We start from the raw sequence: 22,163 nt of genomic DNA, 5'->3' as shown, positions 1-22,163 counted from the left end.
CGCTCTGGGAAGCCGAAGCAGGTGGATCACCTAAGGTCAGGAGTTCAAAACCAGCCTGGCCAACATGACAAAACCCTGTCTTCACTAAAAATAAAAAAATTAGCCAGGCGTGGTGGTGCACGCCTGTAATCCCAGCTACTTGGGAGGCTGAGGCAAGAGGGTTGCTTGAACCCAGGAGGCGGAGGTTGCAGTGAGCCGAGATCGCGCCATTGCACTCTAGCCTAGGCAACAAGAGCAAAACTCCCAAATAAATCAATACGTTTAAATTCTAACCAAAATTCCAAAAGGGCTTTTTACTGAGTTTAACAAGCTAATTCTAAATTTTTTATAGAAGAGCAATAGGCCAAACATAGCCAAGGTCATTCTGAAGAGAAAACAAAAAAAGATTCAACTTGCCAGATATTATAACTTTTTATAAAGACACAATAATTAAAATAGTGGTTTTAGGCTAGGTGTGGTGGCTCACGCCTGTAATCCCAGCACTTTGGGAGGCCCAGGCGGGCAGATCACTTAAGGTCAGGAGTTCAAGACCAGCGTGACCAACATGGTGAAACCCCATCTCTACTAACAATACAAAAATTAGCCGGTCGTGGTGGCACAGGCCTGTAATCCCAGCTACTTAGGAGGCTGAGGGGGGAGAACAGCTTGAACCCAGGAGGTGAAGGTTGCAGTGAGCTGAGATCACACCACTGCACTCCAGCCTGGGTGATAGAGCAAGACTCCATCTCAAAAAAATAAAAACAAAAATAAAATAGTGGTTTTGCTCCAGGGATAGATTAATAGACCAATGAAAGGCAGCACAGAAACAGAACCACCTATCTATGAAAACACATAATAGAGGCAGTACAAATCAAGAAGAAAAGGATGTATTATATCAGAAATGTCTCTGTATCAGTCATCCAAATGGCAAACATTAAATTATTTTATTTTACACTAACAAAGACAAATTACAGGTAACATAAAGACTTGCATGCACTCCAGCCTGGGTGACAGAGCAAGATCCTATCTGTAAAAAAATAATAATATGGTTTCCTTTACATAAAATTATGACAAGTGTGACAAGTAAAACTTCAAAACTTTTAAAAGCAAATATAAAATATCTTTCTCAGTCGGGTGCGGTGGCTAACACCTGTAATCCCAGCACTTTGGGAGGCCGAGGTGGGAGAACCACCTGAGGTCAGGAGTTCAAGACTAGCCTGGCCAACAAGGCAAAACCCCGTCTCTACTAAAAATATGAAAATTAGCAGGGCATGGTGGCAGAAGTCTGTAATTCCAGTTACTCAGGAGGCTGAGGCAGGAGAATCGCTTGAACCTGGGAGGCGGAGGTTGCAGTGAGCCGAGATCTTATCACTGCCTTCCAGCCTAGGCCACAGAGTAAGACCTCGTCTTGGGAAAAAAAAAAAAGAAAAAAGAAAATATAAAATATCTTTCTGATCTTGGGGTGAATTTCTGAAATAAGATCCAAATGTACAACCCATAAAGGAGAAAGCTAACCTATTGTATTTTATTAAAATTAAAAATGATCTATATAATAATAGAGACCACAAAGTAAAAAGAGAAACCATAGGTTGGGAGAATATATATGTAATTCAAATAATCAAAAAGAAATCAATATCAAGAAAATATTTCTGAAACAACAACAAAAATCCAGCTCCTACAAAACAAAAATGAAGGGACAAATAACCAATATCAAAGTAAGCAAAGTCTTTCAACAGACAACTCTCAGAAGTAAACCAAAAGGCTAATAAACATATGAAAAGATGTTAAAGCTGACTAGTAATAAGAGAAATGCAAAATAAAACTAGAAAACAGCATTTCACACTAAGCAGAAAGTCAAAAACTGTAAAAGTCTGATAATACAACGGTGTTGATAAGCAATGGAAAGTCTTATACTCCGCTGGCAGGAATATTAGTTCAACCACTTTGGAGACAACACAACAGTATCGAATTGAATACGTGTGTACCCTACAACACTGCAATTCCTCTAGGTATATAACCTGGAGAAACACTCACATGTGTAAGGAGACACACAAGAATGTTTGTTTCGGCATTGTTTCTAATACAAGAAAACTGGAAACAAAGCAAATGTCCATTCACAGAAGAAGGGATGAAATGAAATAGAATAAAATACTGTTCAGAAATGAAAGTGAACAGGGGCTGAACAGGAGCTTACTAACCTTAAAGTATAATGTTGATTGACAAAACCAAAGTATAAAAAGTGTGAATAACAACATTCATGTAAAAGGAGATAAAAGTATGATGAAAATGCTTGGGAATGATAGTCACTAATTTGGGTTAGTGGTTATAGCTGAGGAGGAATAAAGGGGAATGAGATGTGGAAGAATCCACAGCATAACTAACAATCTCTGTAATGTTTAATTTCTTAAACTGGAATTGGTTTCAAATATGTTCATTATTCACTATATATTTCTGTATGCTGAAATATTTCAAAAGATACAAAATAAAAATAATAAAGAAATGAACCATGGGAGGGGAGAAGGAAAGCAAATTATCAACTAAAAAAGCTTAGAAGACTGGTCACAGACAAAATTTTTAAATCTCACCAATTTCATAAAAATGATCACTAAAATGCCATCACCTTGAAATACAGTAGGGCAATAATTATCCAGCACTCGTTAAAATCAACCCCCATTATTTTTAGATGTTCTTATAAAAATAGCACAGGTTCAGCATCCCAAATCCAAAAATCTGAAATCAAAAAAGCTCCAAAATCCAAAACTTTTTGAGCACCGACATGACATTCTAAGGAAATGCTCATTGGAGCACTTTACATTTTCAGATTAGAGATGTTGACCCGTTCAGTATAATGCAAAAATGCCAAAAAAAAAGAAGAAAAAAAAATCTGAAATCGGAAACACTTCTGGTTCCCAGCATTTCAGATAATAGATACACAGCATCTGCTTTTTTAAAGTGATAGTTTAGGAAAATAGAACCAATTATATCTTTTTCACATTTCACTGAAAAATGCCTTGAAATTATCATTTTTGAACGGTGATTAACAACATTTTAGTCAATTTTTTAAAGAAATAAAGACATTTCATACCTATGGGCACTGGCCACTATATGCCATATGACTATGTTCCATATGATTGTGGAAAGAATCCCCATTCTTTTCCACAGTCCACATTCTGGCCCGTGGGCTCCCTTTAACACCTCCCACAGGCTCTAAAATAAAATCCTATGTACTTATTGTACTTGATTGTAAACTTCAGCTCTCAATCTGTTCCCTGACCTAGCATGGGCCTTTATAGTTGGGTAGGAGTGTCCTACTATAGGCTGGGCACAGTGGCTCACACCTGTAATCCTAGCACTTTGGAAGGCCAAGGCAGGCAGATCCCTGAGGTCGGGAGTTCAAGACCAACCTGGCCAACAGGTGATTGGGCCCGGTCTTGAACTCCCAACCTCAGGTGATGTGACAGGTGTGGTGGCCCACACCTGTAATCCCAGATACTGGGGAGGCTGAGGCATGGGGACTGCTTGAACACAGGAGGCAGAGGTTGCAGTGAGCCAAGATCGCACCACTGCACTCCAGCCTGGAAAACAGAGTGAGACTGTCTCAAAACACAAACAAAAAAAGGAGTGTCCTACTATGAAGCATTAACTGAGGAAGCCCAGACTATAATATAGCAGTACTTGACGGGTATTAATACTGACTCCCTAGTGGTGAAGTGAAGCTATGAGGAGTGCTTTAACTTCATACATATAGGTAGTGACTACAAGGAACTAAATGTGAACATCCCAAAAGTCAGATACCATATTTAAAGGAAATTTTCAACGGCTGAGTTACAAAATGTACATCAACTCAAAGAAGCACACATGAAATTCTCAAGTGCTAGCATATACACTTTCAAATTTGTGGATGCAATAGTATTATAAAATAGCTTATATAAGCTGGATGTTTTCGCCAGAGTTTAAAAATTGTTTGTTTTGATTAATATATTCAACTAAAGCAATGGTTTATTTTGTGGATGGTAAAGACAAAAAAAATAAAATAAAAACTATTCAAACAAGCTTCAAATGTCTGTCCAACGTTCAAGAGTTCTTTATCTCTAGCAAATAATTTTTGTTAAAAAATAAAGCAAAGATTTAAAACCACTGCAGGAGGCTGAGACAGGATAACTGCTTGAACCCAGAAGGCAGAGGTTGCAGTGAGCTGAGATCACGCCACTGCACTCCAGCCTGGGTAACAAGAGCGAAACTCCATCTCGAAAAACAAGAAAAACAAAACGAAAAAAACAACACTGGAGGGTTTGTGTATTTCCATGATTACCTGGGGGACTGTGCTCTGTAAGTCATCTGTAGGCCCAGCCAAAGAGATTAACTCTTTCATTGTTATTTTCAACAAATCCATTTTGCCTTTCTTTGGTTCAGATGCCAACAGTGCCTATGAAAAAGAATGCAAAAATTAACAGGGTTCTTAGTTTACATACACTTTTTTGCTGCTTTCCTGGATCAATCCCAAAATGCAAAATCCCCTTAATAAAAATATGTGGTTATCAAAGAAAGTTAATTAAGTCATGTGGCCCTGGACAGGTGGTTTAGCCTCACAGTTTAACCTACAGATTCTTCATCTCTAAATTTAGGTGAAGGTGAAATCATGTCATCTCTAAGGTCACTTCCAGTTTGCTCATTAAATTTTACAATTCTAAAAGGCTAAAACTTATTGACAACTCCTTAAGAACCCTAAGTAGGTGGCAGTTCTCAGACACAATGAACACATCAGTTTTAGTAACAAATTTATCTAACAAGAAAATTCTCTTCACTTAAAAAACAAAAAATCTCTGGATTAAATTTCTTGTAAGAATGTTAAGGCTCCCTGAAGATGAAGCAGTCAGTTAATTCTTCACAAAAGAATCATTACTTGGAGGACTAATCAAAGTATTTGAAACTTCATGGAACAAAAAGAAATACTGCAAACACCAAAGAGGTCCTATATTTAAAATTTTCAGTAGCTTACTTACTTACTTCGTATCTAACACTTTGCCGATGTCCAATAAACATAAAAATAGGGTAAAAATAGGGTATTAAGTCACGTGAGGCAATAAAAAGGAACGAGGTACTAACATATATTACAACATGGATGAACTCTGAAAACATTATGCTAAGTGAAAGAAGCCACATACAAAAGATCATACACTGTATGATTCCATATGTATGAAATGTCCAGGATGGGCAAATGTATAGAGCTGGAAGGTAGATTAGTGATTGCCTAGGGCTGAGTGGCAGGGGTAGAGAGAAATGGGAAGTAACTGCTAATGAGTATGGGAAGTTTCATGGGTTGATGTTCTAAAACTCAATAACGGTTGTACAGCTCTGTGAATATACTGAAAACCACTGAATGGTACACTTTAAAAGGGTGAATATATAGTATGTGAATTACAACTCAATAAAGCTGTTTAAAAAAATCACTTTAGTCACCCTTCCTCCATGTCTACTTTTCATGTTTGTAGCTACTGGCTCTCAAAAGTGAAAGTTTCAAGTTAGTCAGCTTCTTCTGAAGCATTTCAAATTTACAGAAGAGGAAAATAAAGACATACAAAAAAAAGTTTGGTTTAGAAGACATTTCTCATAGTTTATTTATGCTCAGATAACATATATTTTTTAAATGACTATTCAAAAAAAGTTGTCTATATTGAAAACAATTTTTAATCTGTCTACGCAAAAGGCAAACTCACAAACTAAGTAGGCAGTTCTTTTCCATGGCTAACACTATGCAGACTTCCACCAAAACAGGAATATAACTTTATTAGTAAGTCATGTTAAGAGAAATGAAGACTTAAGCAGATTTTTTTTTTTAATTGAGACTTTATTCAACTAAAATAAAGTGAAAAGCTACATTCAATTACTAAAATGTCTTCAGGGAACCATGGCTTTTTTCTCCCAAAGAGCTGGGTAAAGTTTTGGCATTCTTGCCAAGGCTAGGGTAAGAAAGTACACCTTCTGATTACTCATTATAAGTTAGTACAAGTTGGGCACCAGAGCTGAAAGAAGCACACTGTACAAATATGCAGTGAGACCTTGATCCTGTCTTAACATTGGACCTCAGACAGACAAATGACATGTAAAAACACAAGGTCAGAGTGAATTATAGGCAGGAGAATGAAACACACTGATCCAGAATGGGTCAGATCAAAGAAAAGTTGATTTCTGAAGGTCACCAAAATCCGTACAGAACTACTTCAATGATCTCTGTCAACAACCTCTGCAACTGATGCCCACTGTCACCAAAAAAATCATAAAGGGATTTTAGGAATTTGAGGGAGGAGTAAGAAAGAGAAGGAAAAAACGTAGGGGCACGAAAAAAAAGACAGACTTCATTCCATTTATTTTCAGTGCTTTTATTATACCACCACATTCCTGGATTTAATCTTACTATGCATTAAACAAAGGCCTTTCAGGATGGAGTCTGATTTAGTATTGTGAAGACACTGGTTTTTATTCTTTGGGTTCATGAAGGTAACAGTCTTAATTTCTAAATAAAATATTTTCCCATCAATAGCCGTATCTAAATGTGCTGATATGAAGCAATCTTTAAGGTATAATACTAGTGAAATCAAAGAGGAAGCAGTGTATATGTTTTTGTATGTGTTTAAAGGGAAAACGGACTCGCACACACATATTCTCATATGCAGAGAGGTTCAGGAGTCAGGCTGCCTGGGCTCAAGTCTTAACTCAGTTCTTACTGTCTCTGTGGCCTTTGGCAAGTCACTTAACATACCTAAATCCCAGTTTCTTCATCTAGAATATATGGATGATAATAGGGTACAGGGAAGGAGTTAATGAGGTAATGTATACGAAATAACCACTGATAAATGTCAGCTACTATTATGATTATGATTATTTTACGGATGGATGTTTTATAGGAGAATTGAAAAGAAAATATTAACACTGGTTGCCTACAGAGAGTACTGAAGGTCTTGAGATGAAGGGAAGACTTTTTTTTTTTTTTTTTAATACAGTGGGGTGGTGGGGCAACATGTACACTTCCCGGAAGTGAGCAATGACTGTGCCACAGTGATGTCTGCCTGCTTAATACACAGACAGAAATGTATACCACCCTCTGTTGATACCACAAGATTGACCTTTTAGAGGGTTTGTTCCAAGAACAGATCTTGTCACAGGAACACACCATCCCCACATTAAAACAAAGCCACAAATGCTATGGTGCTGAAAAGACAGAAATGTTCTTCATGTAATATGCTCACTCACATGTCAAACAGGTTAGGATACACTATCATCAAAGACAAATATAAACAAACAACTAGGGTCCTACAGACAAGTACCTGTATGTAGAACGGAATTCCAGCACTGCGCCTTGTAGCACAGAGTTTAGATGAAGGATCACTGCATTTGATTTCCTCTAAAACACTCCATAGCCACTGCTCCGGCAGCTTTTGCAGACTCACATTTGGGCACCTAAAAGGCATACATAATCAAACATTCAGAATTAGGTATCAAAGTTCAAAGTACAAACTACTGATGTACATTTACACTGTTAAGAAAATAATAAACATCCTTATATTGAGAGGGGATGAAACAAAAAATATCTCATACTTTTCACCTACTTTCCTCTTCATTATGGGTCTTAAGATCTAAAGATTTCATTTCTAACAACTGCAGTGTTTAAAGCATGTGTCTTGTCCGTAAAATAAATTGTAATATGTGGGCTTGCATCCACACTCAAAATATTCAGGAAAAGGTTGATCATGGTCTCACAGATATTTCATACTATACAACTCAAGATTTCCAACAAAGAGAATATAAGTTTATCGTTTACTATAATTTATGTTCTGTTTATAGGGATTACACATATTCAAAGAAAACACATTTTAAACTGTATTTTAGCAATCATTTTCATCGCTCTCAAAATGAGGCCTACCACAAATAAAAGTTTTAACCAGATCCTCTAGAGAATTAAAGCAATGTATCTGGGAAGAGGCATAAACATTTTGAGGCGATTTGAACATTACATCAGTGAGCTTCTGCATTATCACATTAAGCGTTATCTTAGAGTGCTCAAGAACATTTAATTTTTATAAAATTTTTCAATGTATGCCCTACTAGACTAGACTGTATAACACTGCCCCAGGAATACCATACTCAGTGGTAGGTAGACAAAATTATCTTAGCAAGACAGTACCTGGTTTTAACTGAAATTAATATATGAAAATTTGCAGATAAAGTCCAAAGGAAAAACACATTTTTAAGTTGAGAAAGAAAAGTTGCAGAAAGATAACTGATTTCTAATTGATAGTGAATCTCTTAGGAACACATTTGGGATTTTTTTTTTTTCTTTATTCTAGTTTGGCGTAAAATAGATAATTTCAGTTACTGACTAAACATTCTAAATAGCAACTCAGATTCAGCTGTACGTTTCACATAGAACAAAATATATAAATATTACTACTTTAAAGGAGGCATTTTTTAAAGTTTGACATGGACCTAAAAAATATTATTTCAGCCATAAATGTTACAATTACATCTCCCTACTCCTAGCAGGCTCTGTGATTCTAAAGATTTCCTTTTAGCATATCTTAAAATCCATCACCTCACCCTTGCTTCTTCACAACACTCCTGCCCTTGGCCACCAAAACCAGCTATCAAAACTCCCAACCACTAGATTAAAGAGATTCAGAGACATAACAACAAAATGCAGTGTGTGAACCTTGTTTAGATCCTGATTTGAGCAAATGAAATGTAAAACAGACACTGTCAGGTAACAGAGGAAATTTATATACATACTAGATATTAGATAACACCAAGAAATTCTTTATAAAATGTGCCATTGAACTGTGAACGTGGAACAAAGGGTTCATATTTTTAGAGATGCGTACTGAGTACATAGGAATAAAAATCACAAATCGGGGATGTGTTAGAATACTTCAGCAAACAATAATAAAAAGGAATAGATGCAGCAGTTGTGACTCAACTTTGATCACTATTGAAATTGGATGATGGGTAAAGGTGGTTTATTATTCTTTCTACTTTTAAATATATGTGATATACATCCACACAAATACACACATTTGGAATTTTTCATAATAAAAATAATTGCCCCACACTTTTGTATTTTTAAGGATTGAGGTTACTTCCCAATCACTGGATTTTATATCTTTTTAAATTAAGATAAATGTCTTGTGTTTTGTGAAATAATTTACCTACTTTATTAGTAATATTGCCAGCTTGATATAATCCTCATACAGTTGCCCAATCAAAAACTGAAATCCAAATTTCTAAGAATAATTACTTAAGTGCTAATGATATAGATTACTGCCTGCTTTTGTTCCTTCTTCACTGTAAAAAAAAAAGAAAAAAATGGGCCAGGTGAGCATGGTGGCTCACACCTGTAATCCCAGTACTTTGGGAGGCTGAGGCAGGAGGATCACCTGAGGTCAGGAGTTCAAGACCACCTTGGCCAACATGACGAAACTCCATATCTACTAAAAATACAAAAATTAGCCACGCATGGTGCCAGGCGCCTGTAATCCCAGCTACTCAGGAGGCTGAGGCAGGAGAATCGCTTGAACTCGGAAGCCGGAGACTGCAGGGAGCCAAGATGGTGCCACTGCACTCTAGCCTGGGTGACAGAGCAAGACTCCATCTCAAAAAAAAAAAAAAAAAAAAAAAAATTAAAGCAAAAACCTCTTTTTGTAGTGATTTAGCTACCCAAGAAGCAGCTGGAATTATAGAGGTGAATAAGGTAAAGAGTACTTGATCTAATATCTGTGGGTTTAATTTATACTTGTATTTTCTTCCTAGAACCATGGGCAAGTTAAAACCAGCTTATAGATAATGCTACAGCCTAAGGTCAAGTCTCCTGTAGGGGATTCGATACCTAGGAAAAACTAAGGGGAAGAAGGAACTGCAGGACATGAGAGGTACTTTCCTATTTCCTTAATTTCCTAAGTGTGTTGAAATATAAATACACTAAATACTAGTTCAATAATGCTCCTCAACTGTCAGTGGGCCTCCCCTGGGCCTCCCTGCATGAGCCCACAGAGTCTCTGGCAAAACCAACCACTCCAAGAAGGCAGGCAGGTCTGGAATGAGAGTGGAACATCTCACTATGCATCACCCTTCCTTGCATGAACTTTCAATGGCTCTTGACTATTAACCAAATCATTTAACTCCTCTTCTAACTTGATCAAACTCTCCCAGCTTGAAAGGTTGCCTATGACCTGGACCCAACCCTCCTACTTAAATCTAACCTAACTTTTCCAAGTTCCTACACAAACTCCTCTGGTCTAGTAAGATTGTTTTTTGCTGGTTCTCATACTAACATACAACACACACGCACCACAAACACACACACCTCATACTCCCAACTAAGCATTTGTTTATGGTCTCCACACATATCCCTATTCATCCAAATGATGAAACTTCCTCCAAATACTGCATCTCACGAGGACTTTTCCTTTCTCTAAACTTTTAATTAACTTGAAGCAACTACTAGGTATATAGGCATACATGGGATCAGTAGTGTCATGGAAGGGCTGGAATCTGAACTAGACTTTGAAAGACGTGTAGGTCGAATGGTGGAAGGCCCATATATGAGAGCTGAGGAAGTAAAAGATGAGATGACTGGGGAAAGAGCTAGGTCAAGGCCCCAGAGGCAATTCCCTAATTTAGATACTTGGCTAGTATAACTGTAAACAGTTAACTGAGCCTATTTATTCCCTTGAGTATTACATACTAAGAACCAAATGCTCCTTGTTAATTTGCGGAATTTGAAAACAGAGGCCAGAAAAATGCTCTACAAGGTCAAGGCTGGCAGACTGCCATCGATAGAGCCCTCTCTGCCCATTGCACCATGAACCCAGGAACCTCAGGAGCTCTGGGAAACGCTCAAGGCACCAGCTCCTACCATCTAGTCCGAACCTTCTTATTCTGCTCTGGAATTCCCCAGCATCAAACCAGCTTTTCTGCAGAATTCTTTACTTGTCTGGTTTCCAATGTGAACTCTGCCACTGGATCCTATTCCTCTGATTCCCTTGCTTCTTAGCTCTGCACCTCTCCCAGGCAAGTACTGCCTTCAAAGCCATACAAGGGAATTTGGTCCAATAATGGAACTCCCACCCTCCCTTTTTACTAAAATGAAACATACTACATTTTAGACAAAATCTACTTACAAGTTTTTTGTTTGTTTTTGTTTTGTTTTGTTTTTGAGACAAAGTTTCACTCTTCTTACCCAGGCTGGAGTGCAATGGTGCGATCTTGCCTCACCGCAACCTCCACCTCCTGAGTTCAAGTGATTCTCTTGCCTCAGCCTCCCGGGTAGCAGGAGTTACAGGCATGCGCCACCACGCCCAGCTAATTTTGTATTTTTAGTAGAGATGGGGTTTCTCCATGTTGGTCAGGCTGATCTCGAACTCCCGACCTCAGGTCATCCGCCCACCTTGGCCTCCCGAAGTGCTGGGATTACAGGTGTGAGCCACCACACCCGGCCACAAGTTTTATTTAAACTATCATATTGGAAATATATTTGCCTGCCACAAAGGAAAGAAAAACAAATATTTGTTGAATGTCTATTACATGTCTGGCACAGCATCAGGCTTTTCGCAGCTGCTCTTACTTCATTCTTAGAACAAACTATAAGAAAGTTATTTTTCCCAACTAATAGATGAGAGGGAATATATCACAGTGGTTAGGAACACAGATTATGGATCCATGTTATCTGGTTTAGAATCCTTTCTCTGCTACCTAGTAACTGTACAATCCAAGGCAATTTACTAAATTTCTCCATTTTCTCACTTTGCTGTTTTATAAAATGAAGGTTTTTGGGGGAGGATTGAGTTTGTTCTTATGTCTAATAAGTTATTAATGGCCATTTTCTAAAATCATCTGTTATTATGAGAAAAGCAAGCATTAAAAGAGTTTCAATTGAAATAATAGAGATGAAATAGCTGAGTTTCCATTTTGACAGGACATCCCCCTACAATGCAAGTTAATATTAACAATATGCAAAATATACAAATAGAAACCCCAAAACAAGCTGAGTCCAAAAACAAGATAATCATCCTGGGTAAAAAATGAAGAGAAATGCAAAGCAGTGAGTGTGCCAATACCAGAGACCCACAGGGTTACAGATTTAGAAGCAGTAGTGGCAGCCAAAGAATTTCAGCAGCCTCATCTCTTTTGAAAAGAATCTGAAAAAGCGACTGCCGGAGCTGCCTGAGGCTGTAGCAGTAGGAAAAGCCATGGGCACAGGGAGCCTCTGAATCAGGCTGACTACTAACTCAGTGACTAGATCTACAATATCCCCAATTTCACTGTGAGGTGGGAGACCCAAAATGCCACTACCTAATCTAGTTCCTCTGATAAGAGAGGAAAGAGCCTAGAAAGAGATCAATAAAGAATACAAAAGGCTCCCATCATAGCCAGCAAGCCAAAATTCAAAATATGGAAATAAATTTTATATTAAGAAAGACAATCTAAAAAAAAATCAGTAATAAGAACACAGTTTCACTCCATATGAAACTAATTTTATGGAGCAGTCTGACAAAGACCTTAAAATAACTATATTTAGGATACTGAAGTGATAAATAAGAGAATAATTTCTATTTAAGAGTGAACTGGGCATGGTGGCTCACATCTGTAGTCTCAGCAACTCAGGAGGCTGAGGCGGGAAGATCACTTGAGCCCAGGAATTCAAGGCTACAGTGAGTTATGATGGCACCACTAGACTCCAGTGTGGATGACACAGTGAGACTCTGTTCCTTAAAAAAAAAAAAATAAAGAGCATGAAATCATGAAAAACAAGCCGAACTGAAATAAGAACAGGCATGTATAAAAATAAAAAAGATTAGAAATATCAGAAATAAAAGTATACTTTCAGCCAAGCATGGTGGCTCACACCTGTAATCCCAGCACTTTGGAAGGATGAGGCAGGCAGATCACTTGAGCTCAGGAGTTTGAGACCAGCCTGGGAAACATGGTGAAACCCTGTCTCTACAAAAAAAGACAAAAATTAGCTGGGCATGGTGGCACTTGCTTGTAGTCCCAGCTACTTGGGAGGCTGAGGTGGGAGGATGGCTTGAGCCCAAGAGGCAGAGGTTACAGTGAGCTGAGATCATGCCAAGGCACTCCAGCCTAGGTGACAGAGTGAGACCCTGTCTTAAAAACATATATCTATTTTTTAATATACATATATATATACACACACACACACACACACACACACACACACACATACACATATAAAACAGATGAGATGAATTCTAAAGAATTAGTGACTTAGAAGACAGTTTTCTGGGAAATTTACCCAGAACAGTATACAGAATGAAAAAACCACAAAGCATGTGTGTGTGTATACATATGATAGCTCCACACCTGGACACAGCATAGCAAAATCGTGATTAATAAAAAAATGTAAAAGCCACAGGAGATTTAAAGAAAAAAAAAATTGGAGATCTACAAAGGAACATCAATTATACCAAACACAAATTTCTCACTGGCAATAACAAAAGCACTGAAGGAAAATAACTGTCCACCAGAATTGTACACCCCATTAAAGTATATTCAAAAGCATAGGTAAGAAAAAGACAGTCTGAAATACACAAAGAGTAAGTCTGCCTTCCGGAGACTCTCACTAAAAGAAATTCTAAAGGATGTACTTCAACAAAGTACACCCACAGTAGTTTCAATGGGGTGTCTACTAGATTTGCCAAACTTGCCCCAAACTAAACTCCTGATCTTCCTCCAAAAACCTACTCTACCCATAGTCTTGCCCAACCTAATAACAAATAGATCTCTTCAGGGGCTCAAGCCAAAAACTTTGTAGTTATGCTCTCTCTCTCAAATAGCAAATCTAATCTGTCAACAGACCTTGCCTGCTCTATCTTCACGTTATATCCAGATTCAGATCACATTTTACTTCCTCCACCACTTTCCAAGTCATCACTATCTCTTTTCTGTAGTATAGCAATATTGTAACTAATCGGTCTTTCTGTTTTCACTATTATAGTCTATTATCAACACAGCAGTAAGTGTAATCCTTTTAAAAGACCAGATCATGTCACTCCTCTGTTCACAAACACGCCAATGGCTCCCCCTTTTACTCAGAGTAAAAGCCAAAAGTTCTTACATAATGTCTTAGGCTGTCTAGTCCTTGTAACTTCTCTGATCTCATCTACAACTCTTTCCCATGCTTACACTACTCCAGTCATAAATGGTTTACCTGATGTTCTTTAAATACCTACCCCAAGCCCAAGCCTCTCAGGACTTTTTCACCTGACATTCTCTCTGCCGTGAATGCTCTTCCTCCAGGTATTTACATTCTGGTTGTACAACTGCTAATTTTCGTATTCACTATACCTTCCAGTACATGCAAATATCTCACACTAATGTTTAAAAATTGGGTAAAATAAGGGGTAGATGAGAGGGAAGCTAAATAATTTGCTCAAGGTTACATAGCATTTAGGTGGCAAAGAGAGAATTAAAATGTATATTGACACCAAAGCCCTTGCCTAATAAAAAGGCATTATTTCAATGTGCCTGCCCTAAATGCTCAGATCTGGCTCATGATGAAGATGCTAGCAACTCTCTATTATTTGTTTTAGTAAATTTCACTATTTTATATTTTAAAGAGATCTATCAGGTACCTAGTGGTTGCTTTGCACTCTGCTATGTCCTAAAAACAGAACCGTAGAATAGAAATTCCAAAGGGCACATAATTGACAAAATGTTTTCATGTGGCTTTGGAATGTATTACCAGAGAATACTATTTTTAAGATATTATCTTCCTGATCATGTTTTATTCAGGTTACTTTTATTTCATTCCCTGAACATCTACCATTGGGGTGGGGGTTAAAGTATTAATAGTTCTAAATGAACTGGGTGACATGAATGGAGAGCTAGCTAGAAAATTAAAATACTCTACAGAAAAGTCACTCAGTGGATAACCTCTTTGGGACTGACTTGAATTGAATTGTGTCTCACTTGTTTTCGAGGAACCCCCACTCCCTTAGGGAACTGAGGAAGTTTATTACTATTAATAAACTGTTTTCTTATATTAACTGAATGATTCATGGTAACCTAAAGAAATGACTTCACCTGCAAACACAAAGCAATTCATTTCACATTCAAATATGAAGTACATTTAAAGCCAACATATTGAAGCAAAATTCCCAGAAAAGACTCAAACTGCCAGGAAGGTAGTTATGTATAATCTCCACTGAGTAAGGTAAGCCTCTGCCAATATCTTTATTTACCAAACAATACTTTACCTACCAAGCATAAGAAGGAAGAAAAGCCTTTCCCTTTCCCATAAACATAGGCTTCCACTTTGTTAGGTTTAAGAACAAGTGGCAGCTTAGAAAGGAATCATACACTTTCTGGGAACAGAAACTTTATGTCCATTTATTTTACACATCCATGAAGTTCCTCTTTTTTTCATCCAGTCCCCTCCCCAGTTCCATGCAACTCTATCACACACGTGTACTTCATTTATTCATCATCTTAAAGTTACCTACTAGGGTCCATAAATATTAATGTATGTACAATTTCCAAGATACCTTCTATTTTTATATCCATGTGGTTGGAGACTCTCAGAAAACACAAAGATTTCCCAGGGAGCACAAAATCCAAACTCCTCATCCTGGCTCACAAAGCCCTACGTATCTGGACAATCTCATTAAACTTCATCTTATACCATTCTGTTCTTTAATACACCATGGACTCTGGCACTAGTGGATCTCATTGCTTGGAAAGCTCTTCTCCAGAAAAGGTGCTGCTTCTTGCCATTCAGGCCTTGGCTGAAATATTACTTTAGTCGGAAAGAGCCTTCCTTACCACCAAACTTTATCACATCAAAATACACACTGCTGGCAGATAGTTTATTATTTTCTACATCTCCATGTATCAAGGACACATTCCTTCCTGTTATTTCTCTATTCCCAGGGCCTGGCACCCTATAGGGAGCTCAATAAATATTTGTGGAATAAATGAATGACATATAATTTGCTAACTCCATTGAGTATGGTAGTCTAACAAATCAGGCCGACAAAGAAAGAGGGTACAAAAACTGGAAAAGAAAGTATAAACAAAAATGTTTTCCAATGAGAAGTGCCACTGTTAGAGCCAGCAATTGATGCGGCTGCTTAGCTTCCTGTAACAGGTACAAACACATTCAGCAAATCTCCACATATCAGGGTTATAGTATTCATACAGGAATGTTTCCTACTGAAATCCCCAAACAGCCTACCAAAATCAACTCTATTAATCTAACTGCTACCCCAGGAGATCATTTTTTCTCCAAGACCCAAGAACAAAACCAAGTATCGGGTTCAAAAGCAAGTATAGTTCAGGTTCATGTAAGAGTGTTATTTAACCGAGGTTTGTACACTTGTGAACACAGAGTAGAAACTATATTTCATATGAGAAATGTCTCTGAGTTTTAACAATAGTTATAAAATTTAATTCAAGATGATAACTTTTTCCTTTCTTTCTTAGGCTCTTTAGGAGATCTCCTCTAGGCCCATAGCTTCATCTATTTCCTCTGTTTGGCTGACTTTCAAATATATACCTCCAGCTGGAGTGAACAACTGTCCCTATTTGCCTGGGACTAAGGGATTTCCCAGAATGCTGGACATTCACTGCTAAAATACTGGGGGAGTCCCAGGTCACGCGATCTCCAACATGAACCCCTGTGTCAATCTCCTGACCTGTATTTCCAACTGTCTGCTATCCCACTAGGCAGCCTCCCAACACCACCTTTAACTCAGCATGTTTAAAGCATTGTTCTCCCTCCCATCGTGCCCTTCTTCTTGCCTTGCTTTTTTTTCCATTATTGGCATTAAGTATTATTCCCATCACCTAGGATAGACAGTTCAGGGAGTGGATCTTTGTCTTGGTCTTTAATGTCTGTCTTGTAAATTATGTGACTTACTTATCTAATCCCAAAGATTAAAATGCTAGGTTGAAAGTTCCTCTAAGAACAAGGCCCATGTTTTACCAATATTTTTATCCTACCTATCACAATTCCTTATAGAAAGCAATATCAATAAACTTGTTAAACTGCTAACCTCTGAAACACTATGAAATTCCAGAAAAACATTTACATTCTAGTGCTGGCTCAATCACCAACTACATGTGTAGTTATAGATAAATCACTTGATTTATCAGTGCTTTCGAATGCAAATAAAATAAAAATGCTTTGAAAATTCAATGAACATTCTCTGGGCTATATAGAGAAGACAATGACTCTAAAATACATAAGCACCAAAGTTCCTGATGAGAATGTCCCCAAAACTCCTCATCATGGTCCCATACAATCCTTAGTCCCTTGTTCAAGTCCTCACACCCCCCTCTTAGTTCCACAGAGTTGTATGTTTCCTATTTAGACTCTGGTAATTATTTCTAGGTTCACAGTAACTGTGGCCTACCATATCATATTCTCAATGGTCAAAAAGAGCTCAATCAAACACAGCATCTGGCACACAGTAGATGTTTAAGAAATCTTTTCTTGAATAATTAAATAAGGAGCAACTAGTGCTGGTGCCAACTGGCGCACATTAGCTGTGCCTGCAGGTAGGTATAAAATTGACAAACCAGGTATAAAAAGCAGGGAGCTGGAACTCTAAGTCTTCTCAATGGTGAGGTCACTGTGCCTATAAAAAGCAGAATAGAGTTCTGACTATTCAATGAACCTTCTGTCTGCTCCCTAGCAAGGAATGATTTCTTTATAAGGAAGTGATCCAAAACTTCAGTGTTGCTGGTGTTTATGATAATGAAGGAATTGAGAGGTAAAAATGAAACCATGCAAGGTTCCCAAGAACAATACAGCAAACCCTAGTTGTTTGTTTTGGTTCTTCATCACACAATCCAGGGCCTAGCAAGGATATAAAAAGAAAGGTTCTTGAGTGAAACAGTCTTTGGTTCTTTGAGCCAACTCTGCGTAGGCACGAACCACAGCCATGGGGAATTCCAAAATCCTGCTTTTGTTAGTGAATGCCTTTCCACTAAATAAGCAGACAGCCTCTTGTCTGAAGGCATTTTGTTTTTATTTGGTTATCTTGTCAAACTAATACAAAATAATCAGTGTCTTTAGCCTCTGAGTACATTGTAAAATTGCAACCTTCTTAAAAGGGGTTCAAGGTTCATCATAAACAACTCAGTAATACAAAATGTTATTAATCTACAAAATATGGCCAGGCGCAGTGGCTCATGCTTGTAATCTCAACACTTTGGGAAGCCAAGGCAGGAGGATCTCTTGATCTCAGGAGTTGGAGACCAGCTTGGGCAACACGGCACAAGCCCATCTCTATAAAAAATACAAAACAATTAGCCAGGTGTGGTGGTGCACACCTGTAGTCCCAGCTACTCAGGAAGCTGAGGTGAGAGGACTGCTTGAGCCCAGGAGGTTGAGGCTGCAATGAGCCAATATCACACCACTGTGCTCCAGCCTGGGCAAAAGAGCAAGACCCTATCTCAAATATTTATACACACATATACATGCATATATCAGCAACAACAACAACAAATGGTTTACCAGTTCTCAAGGAAGCTTACTAAAAATGTATCCAGCTTCTCTCGGTCTTTTATATCTGAAATCCTGACTTTCCCAATCAGAAACTAGAAAGCGGCACTGTATGAAGAGTAGAAATTCTTAAAGAGGGAGGGAGGGAGGGAAGAAAAAGGAAAGCAAAGGAGGGAGGGAGGGAGAGAGGGAGGAAGGAAGGAAGGAAAGGGAGGGGAGGGGATGGCAGGGGAGCTGGGAGGGGAGAAGGAAGGAAAGAGGGATGGAAAGAGGGCAAGAGGGCAGGCAGGTAGGCAGGCAAGAAGGCAGGCAAGAAGGCAGGCAGGAAGGCAGGCAGGCAGATGCACAAAAAAGAGGTAGGGAGGGCCAGGCGTGGTGGCTCACTCCTGTAATCCCAGCACTTTGGGAGGCCAAGGCCGGTGGATCACCTGAGGTCAGGAGTTCAAGACCCACCCGGCCAACATGGTGAAACTCAGTCTCTACAAAACACAAAAAAATTAGCTGCGCATATTGGTGCACTCTTGTAATCCTAGCTACTCAGGAGGCTAAGGTGGGAGATTCACTTGAACCCAGGAGACAGAGGATGCAGTGAGCCGAGATTGCACCACTGCACTCCAGCCTGGGAGACAGAGCTAGACTCCATTTGCAAAAAAAAAAAGGTAGGGGGTTTGTTGTTGTTGTTTTCCTATGCTAACTGCTATGGCCTAAGCCCCTGCTAAAAGTAACAGAAATGAACAGGCCAGGCTATAGCTGGTATTCAGGCCTTTGTATTATCTTGAGTAGATAACTGAAGCAAATTATTGTTCCATAAACAGATTACTCCAACTTCTATCCACAGAGCTACCTCACTCCCACTGGATAAGTATTCTAAGATAAGAATAAAACCCGCAGACTAAAATCAAATTACATATGCTGTATACCCAACTAATTGGTCATTAGACAATGATTTTGTACCAATAAATCCGATTCCCTGACTATAAAGTGGCTTTTCAATGGCTTCATCCATCCAACTACATGTAGTAGCAAGGAGCTATTTTTAACTTATATTACTATTGCTAACTGAGAAATGTCACCTTCATTTCCTCAAACTCTTTCAGTAAGATTTTTTTTTTCTAACTTAGAAATTTTCCCAATCTCTAATAATTTCATAAGCTAAATTCCCCCACTCCAATCTTTGGTCAAGTATTATATTCATTATTTCAAGGTTCATGTTTATTATTTCGATGAAACTAAATACTAACGTACGTGTGCAGGAAGGTTGTGTGCATGTACGTTTTAAAAAGGGAACATAACCCTGAAGCACCAGGAAACTTTAAGCCTGAAAAATGATTTGCCCAAATGAAATCCTGTTAGAAAGCTACATATCAAGAGAAGCCATCTTAACCTCCCTCACCACTATCATCCATTATTGAGGCTTACTGCAGGCTAAAACATTAGGGGGCTATTTTGAAGACTTAGCTGCAGGCACAGGCAATAATACAATGACCAAATCTAAATTGAATTACCAATCAGAGGACCATGGGGAGAAGGGCAAGATACAGTGGATTAAAAGAAGTGGTTGGAAGATGTACCAGATAGTTGGTTCTCTCAATGATTTAATATAATCATTCCCTAAGATCTAAGAGAAAAAATTAATATTAAAAAAAATTCTAAAACTTTACTTAAAAAGCTGGCATAGAGGTTACTCACTGAGAACAAGGTCCCTCTGCTATTGTATCTAAATGACAAGTATTATTATGAAAACTTTTTAAATGAGTGTTCAAATATTGAGGAAAAAACAGTAATATCTGACTCAACTATTATAGTAGGCTTAAAACTGAAAATAAAAATGCAGGAGTCACTAACAAAGACTTAGAATTTATACATCAAGACATTCGAGTTTTCTCCAGAGTCTTTTAATCCACAATAGAAATGGGAAATTAAAACGATTTTTCTCTATATAAAGAATATGGCTCCCCAGGGTGGCTCATCTCTTATTCTTTATTTAAGTATTCATATTTCAAATAAAATTAATAGGACACTCAGTGAGAAATAAGTGTCTTATTTAGATACATTTGCCAAATGAAATGTAAATAAAAGTTTAGGCTGGGCGCGGTGGCTCATGGCTGTAATCCCAGCACTTTGGGAGGCTGAGATGGGGATACTGCTTGAGCCCAGGAGTTTGAGACCAGCCTGAGCAACATGGCGAAACCCCGTCTCTACAAAAAATCAAAAATTAGCCAGGCGTGGTGGCAGGCAGCTGTAAGTCCTAGCTACTTGGGAGGCTGAGACAGAAAGATCACTTGAGCCAGGAGGCAGAAGTTGCAATGAGCCAAGATCATGCCACTGCACTCCTGCCTCAGCAACAGAGAGACACTGTCTCAAATAAATAAATTAAATTAAAAATAAAGTTTATACAAGATTGTATATTCTTTCATTCAAAGTTGAATGACTTTTCCCCAAAATCTTATACATTACATTTTGCTTTTATTTCTTTCTCAACTGCATATTCTTTAGAGACTTGGTATTTCATTCTCCAGAAAGGTAGAAGAAATTATTTTTTCACTATTATATTTAAATTGCTCATTAAAAGTTTTCTGTTTAATTTGAATCATTGCAGTTATAATTAACTGATGAAAGTTTAAATACATATTTAAATGATTTCTGTCCACAGAATTTTTGATGTCCATGAATAAGTACTAGTATTTTATGACAAAAACTGCTAAATGTCACAATTTAATTTTTTCAGGCCAATAATGCGAAAATGATTATAATTACTGCAATAAACATCTGAAGATTAAGCTACATTTCAACAAGTAAAGCAATTCAAATATTTGAAGAGTAAGACAACACCAAGCACTAACAAATCTCCCTTCTAGATTCAGAATTATAACCAATGATTCTGTCCCCTTATAGTTAAGTTTGTATCTTATGGTTGGAAAGTTAGATTCCCAACTTAACATCCTAGAAGTCTGTTCATTTTCATCAGAAGAACGATTTCAAATAATAAAATCATAGAAAGTAAACAAGCAAATATGAATGTCATCAAAAAGTTGAATTTAGAGTTTTATGACATTAACAAACTTAAGCACTCCAATCAAATGCTTAGACAAGTAATTACGCACAGGTAGGCAATTACGTTTTTCAAGGACAATAGGAATATTTCACTGACTTCTAAATAGAAAGCACTACATGAGAAAATCAGATTACAGAAAATTAACTCAACACACTATTGGTGTGTTATGTGTGTTCCAAGTGTTGCTTTCAAAATATTCCCAGAAAAAATAACAATGTCTCCATCCTTATTTATTCTTAGATGATTGTTTAATAGTGAAGTCAGTTTACATTTGAAGACATTTTGCATAATCCTATTAAAAACCAATTCAAACAATGTGGGTCATGTTTAACTCTTCAGTTATTTATCCATTAATCTCTTTAAGTGCTTCCTTCCTTAACACAGCTGTAGCTCAAGAGGTGGACAGCAGTTGGCCTCCATTTCTGTGGATTTTCATGAATGCCCAGATTTCTCTTTGCAAACTTTTAAAATGTTGTATACCTAAACAACTTTTTCATAACTTAAGAGCTTATAAAACGCTTTCAAAAGGACTCCAAAAGAAACATTTTCTTTTAAAAATAAAAACCAAACAAAAGGAAGCCACACACACTGTAAAGATGTTCTCTGCAAAAC

General features: G+C 37.8%; 1 protein-coding gene across 23 annotated transcripts in view; it reads right to left on the bottom strand.

Moving 5' to 3' along the window:
* THADA (THADA armadillo repeat containing) overlaps positions 1–22,163 on the bottom strand; it is a 356,821-nt gene that overhangs the window by 269,278 nt on the left and 65,380 nt on the right. For all 23 annotated transcript variants that reach the window (XM_077959640.1, XM_077959647.1, XM_077959639.1 and 20 more), the window contains 2 exons: positions 7,305–7,437; positions 4,292–4,405 (listed from right to left, as the gene is read on the bottom strand). In XM_077959640.1, the coding sequence (XP_077815766.1) occupies positions 4,292–4,405; positions 7,305–7,437 (247 nt within the window). The remainder of the gene's footprint in view (positions 1–4,291; positions 4,406–7,304; positions 7,438–22,163) is intronic.

The sequence above is a fragment of the Macaca mulatta genome, chromosome 13, assembly GCF_049350105.2.
Source record: "Macaca mulatta isolate MMU2019108-1 chromosome 13, T2T-MMU8v2.0, whole genome shotgun sequence".
NCBI classification, from domain to species: Eukaryota; Metazoa; Chordata; class Mammalia; order Primates; family Cercopithecidae; genus Macaca; species Macaca mulatta.
The sequence above is the reverse complement of the archived record's forward strand: the minus strand, read 5'-3'. Positions and strand labels throughout refer to the sequence as shown.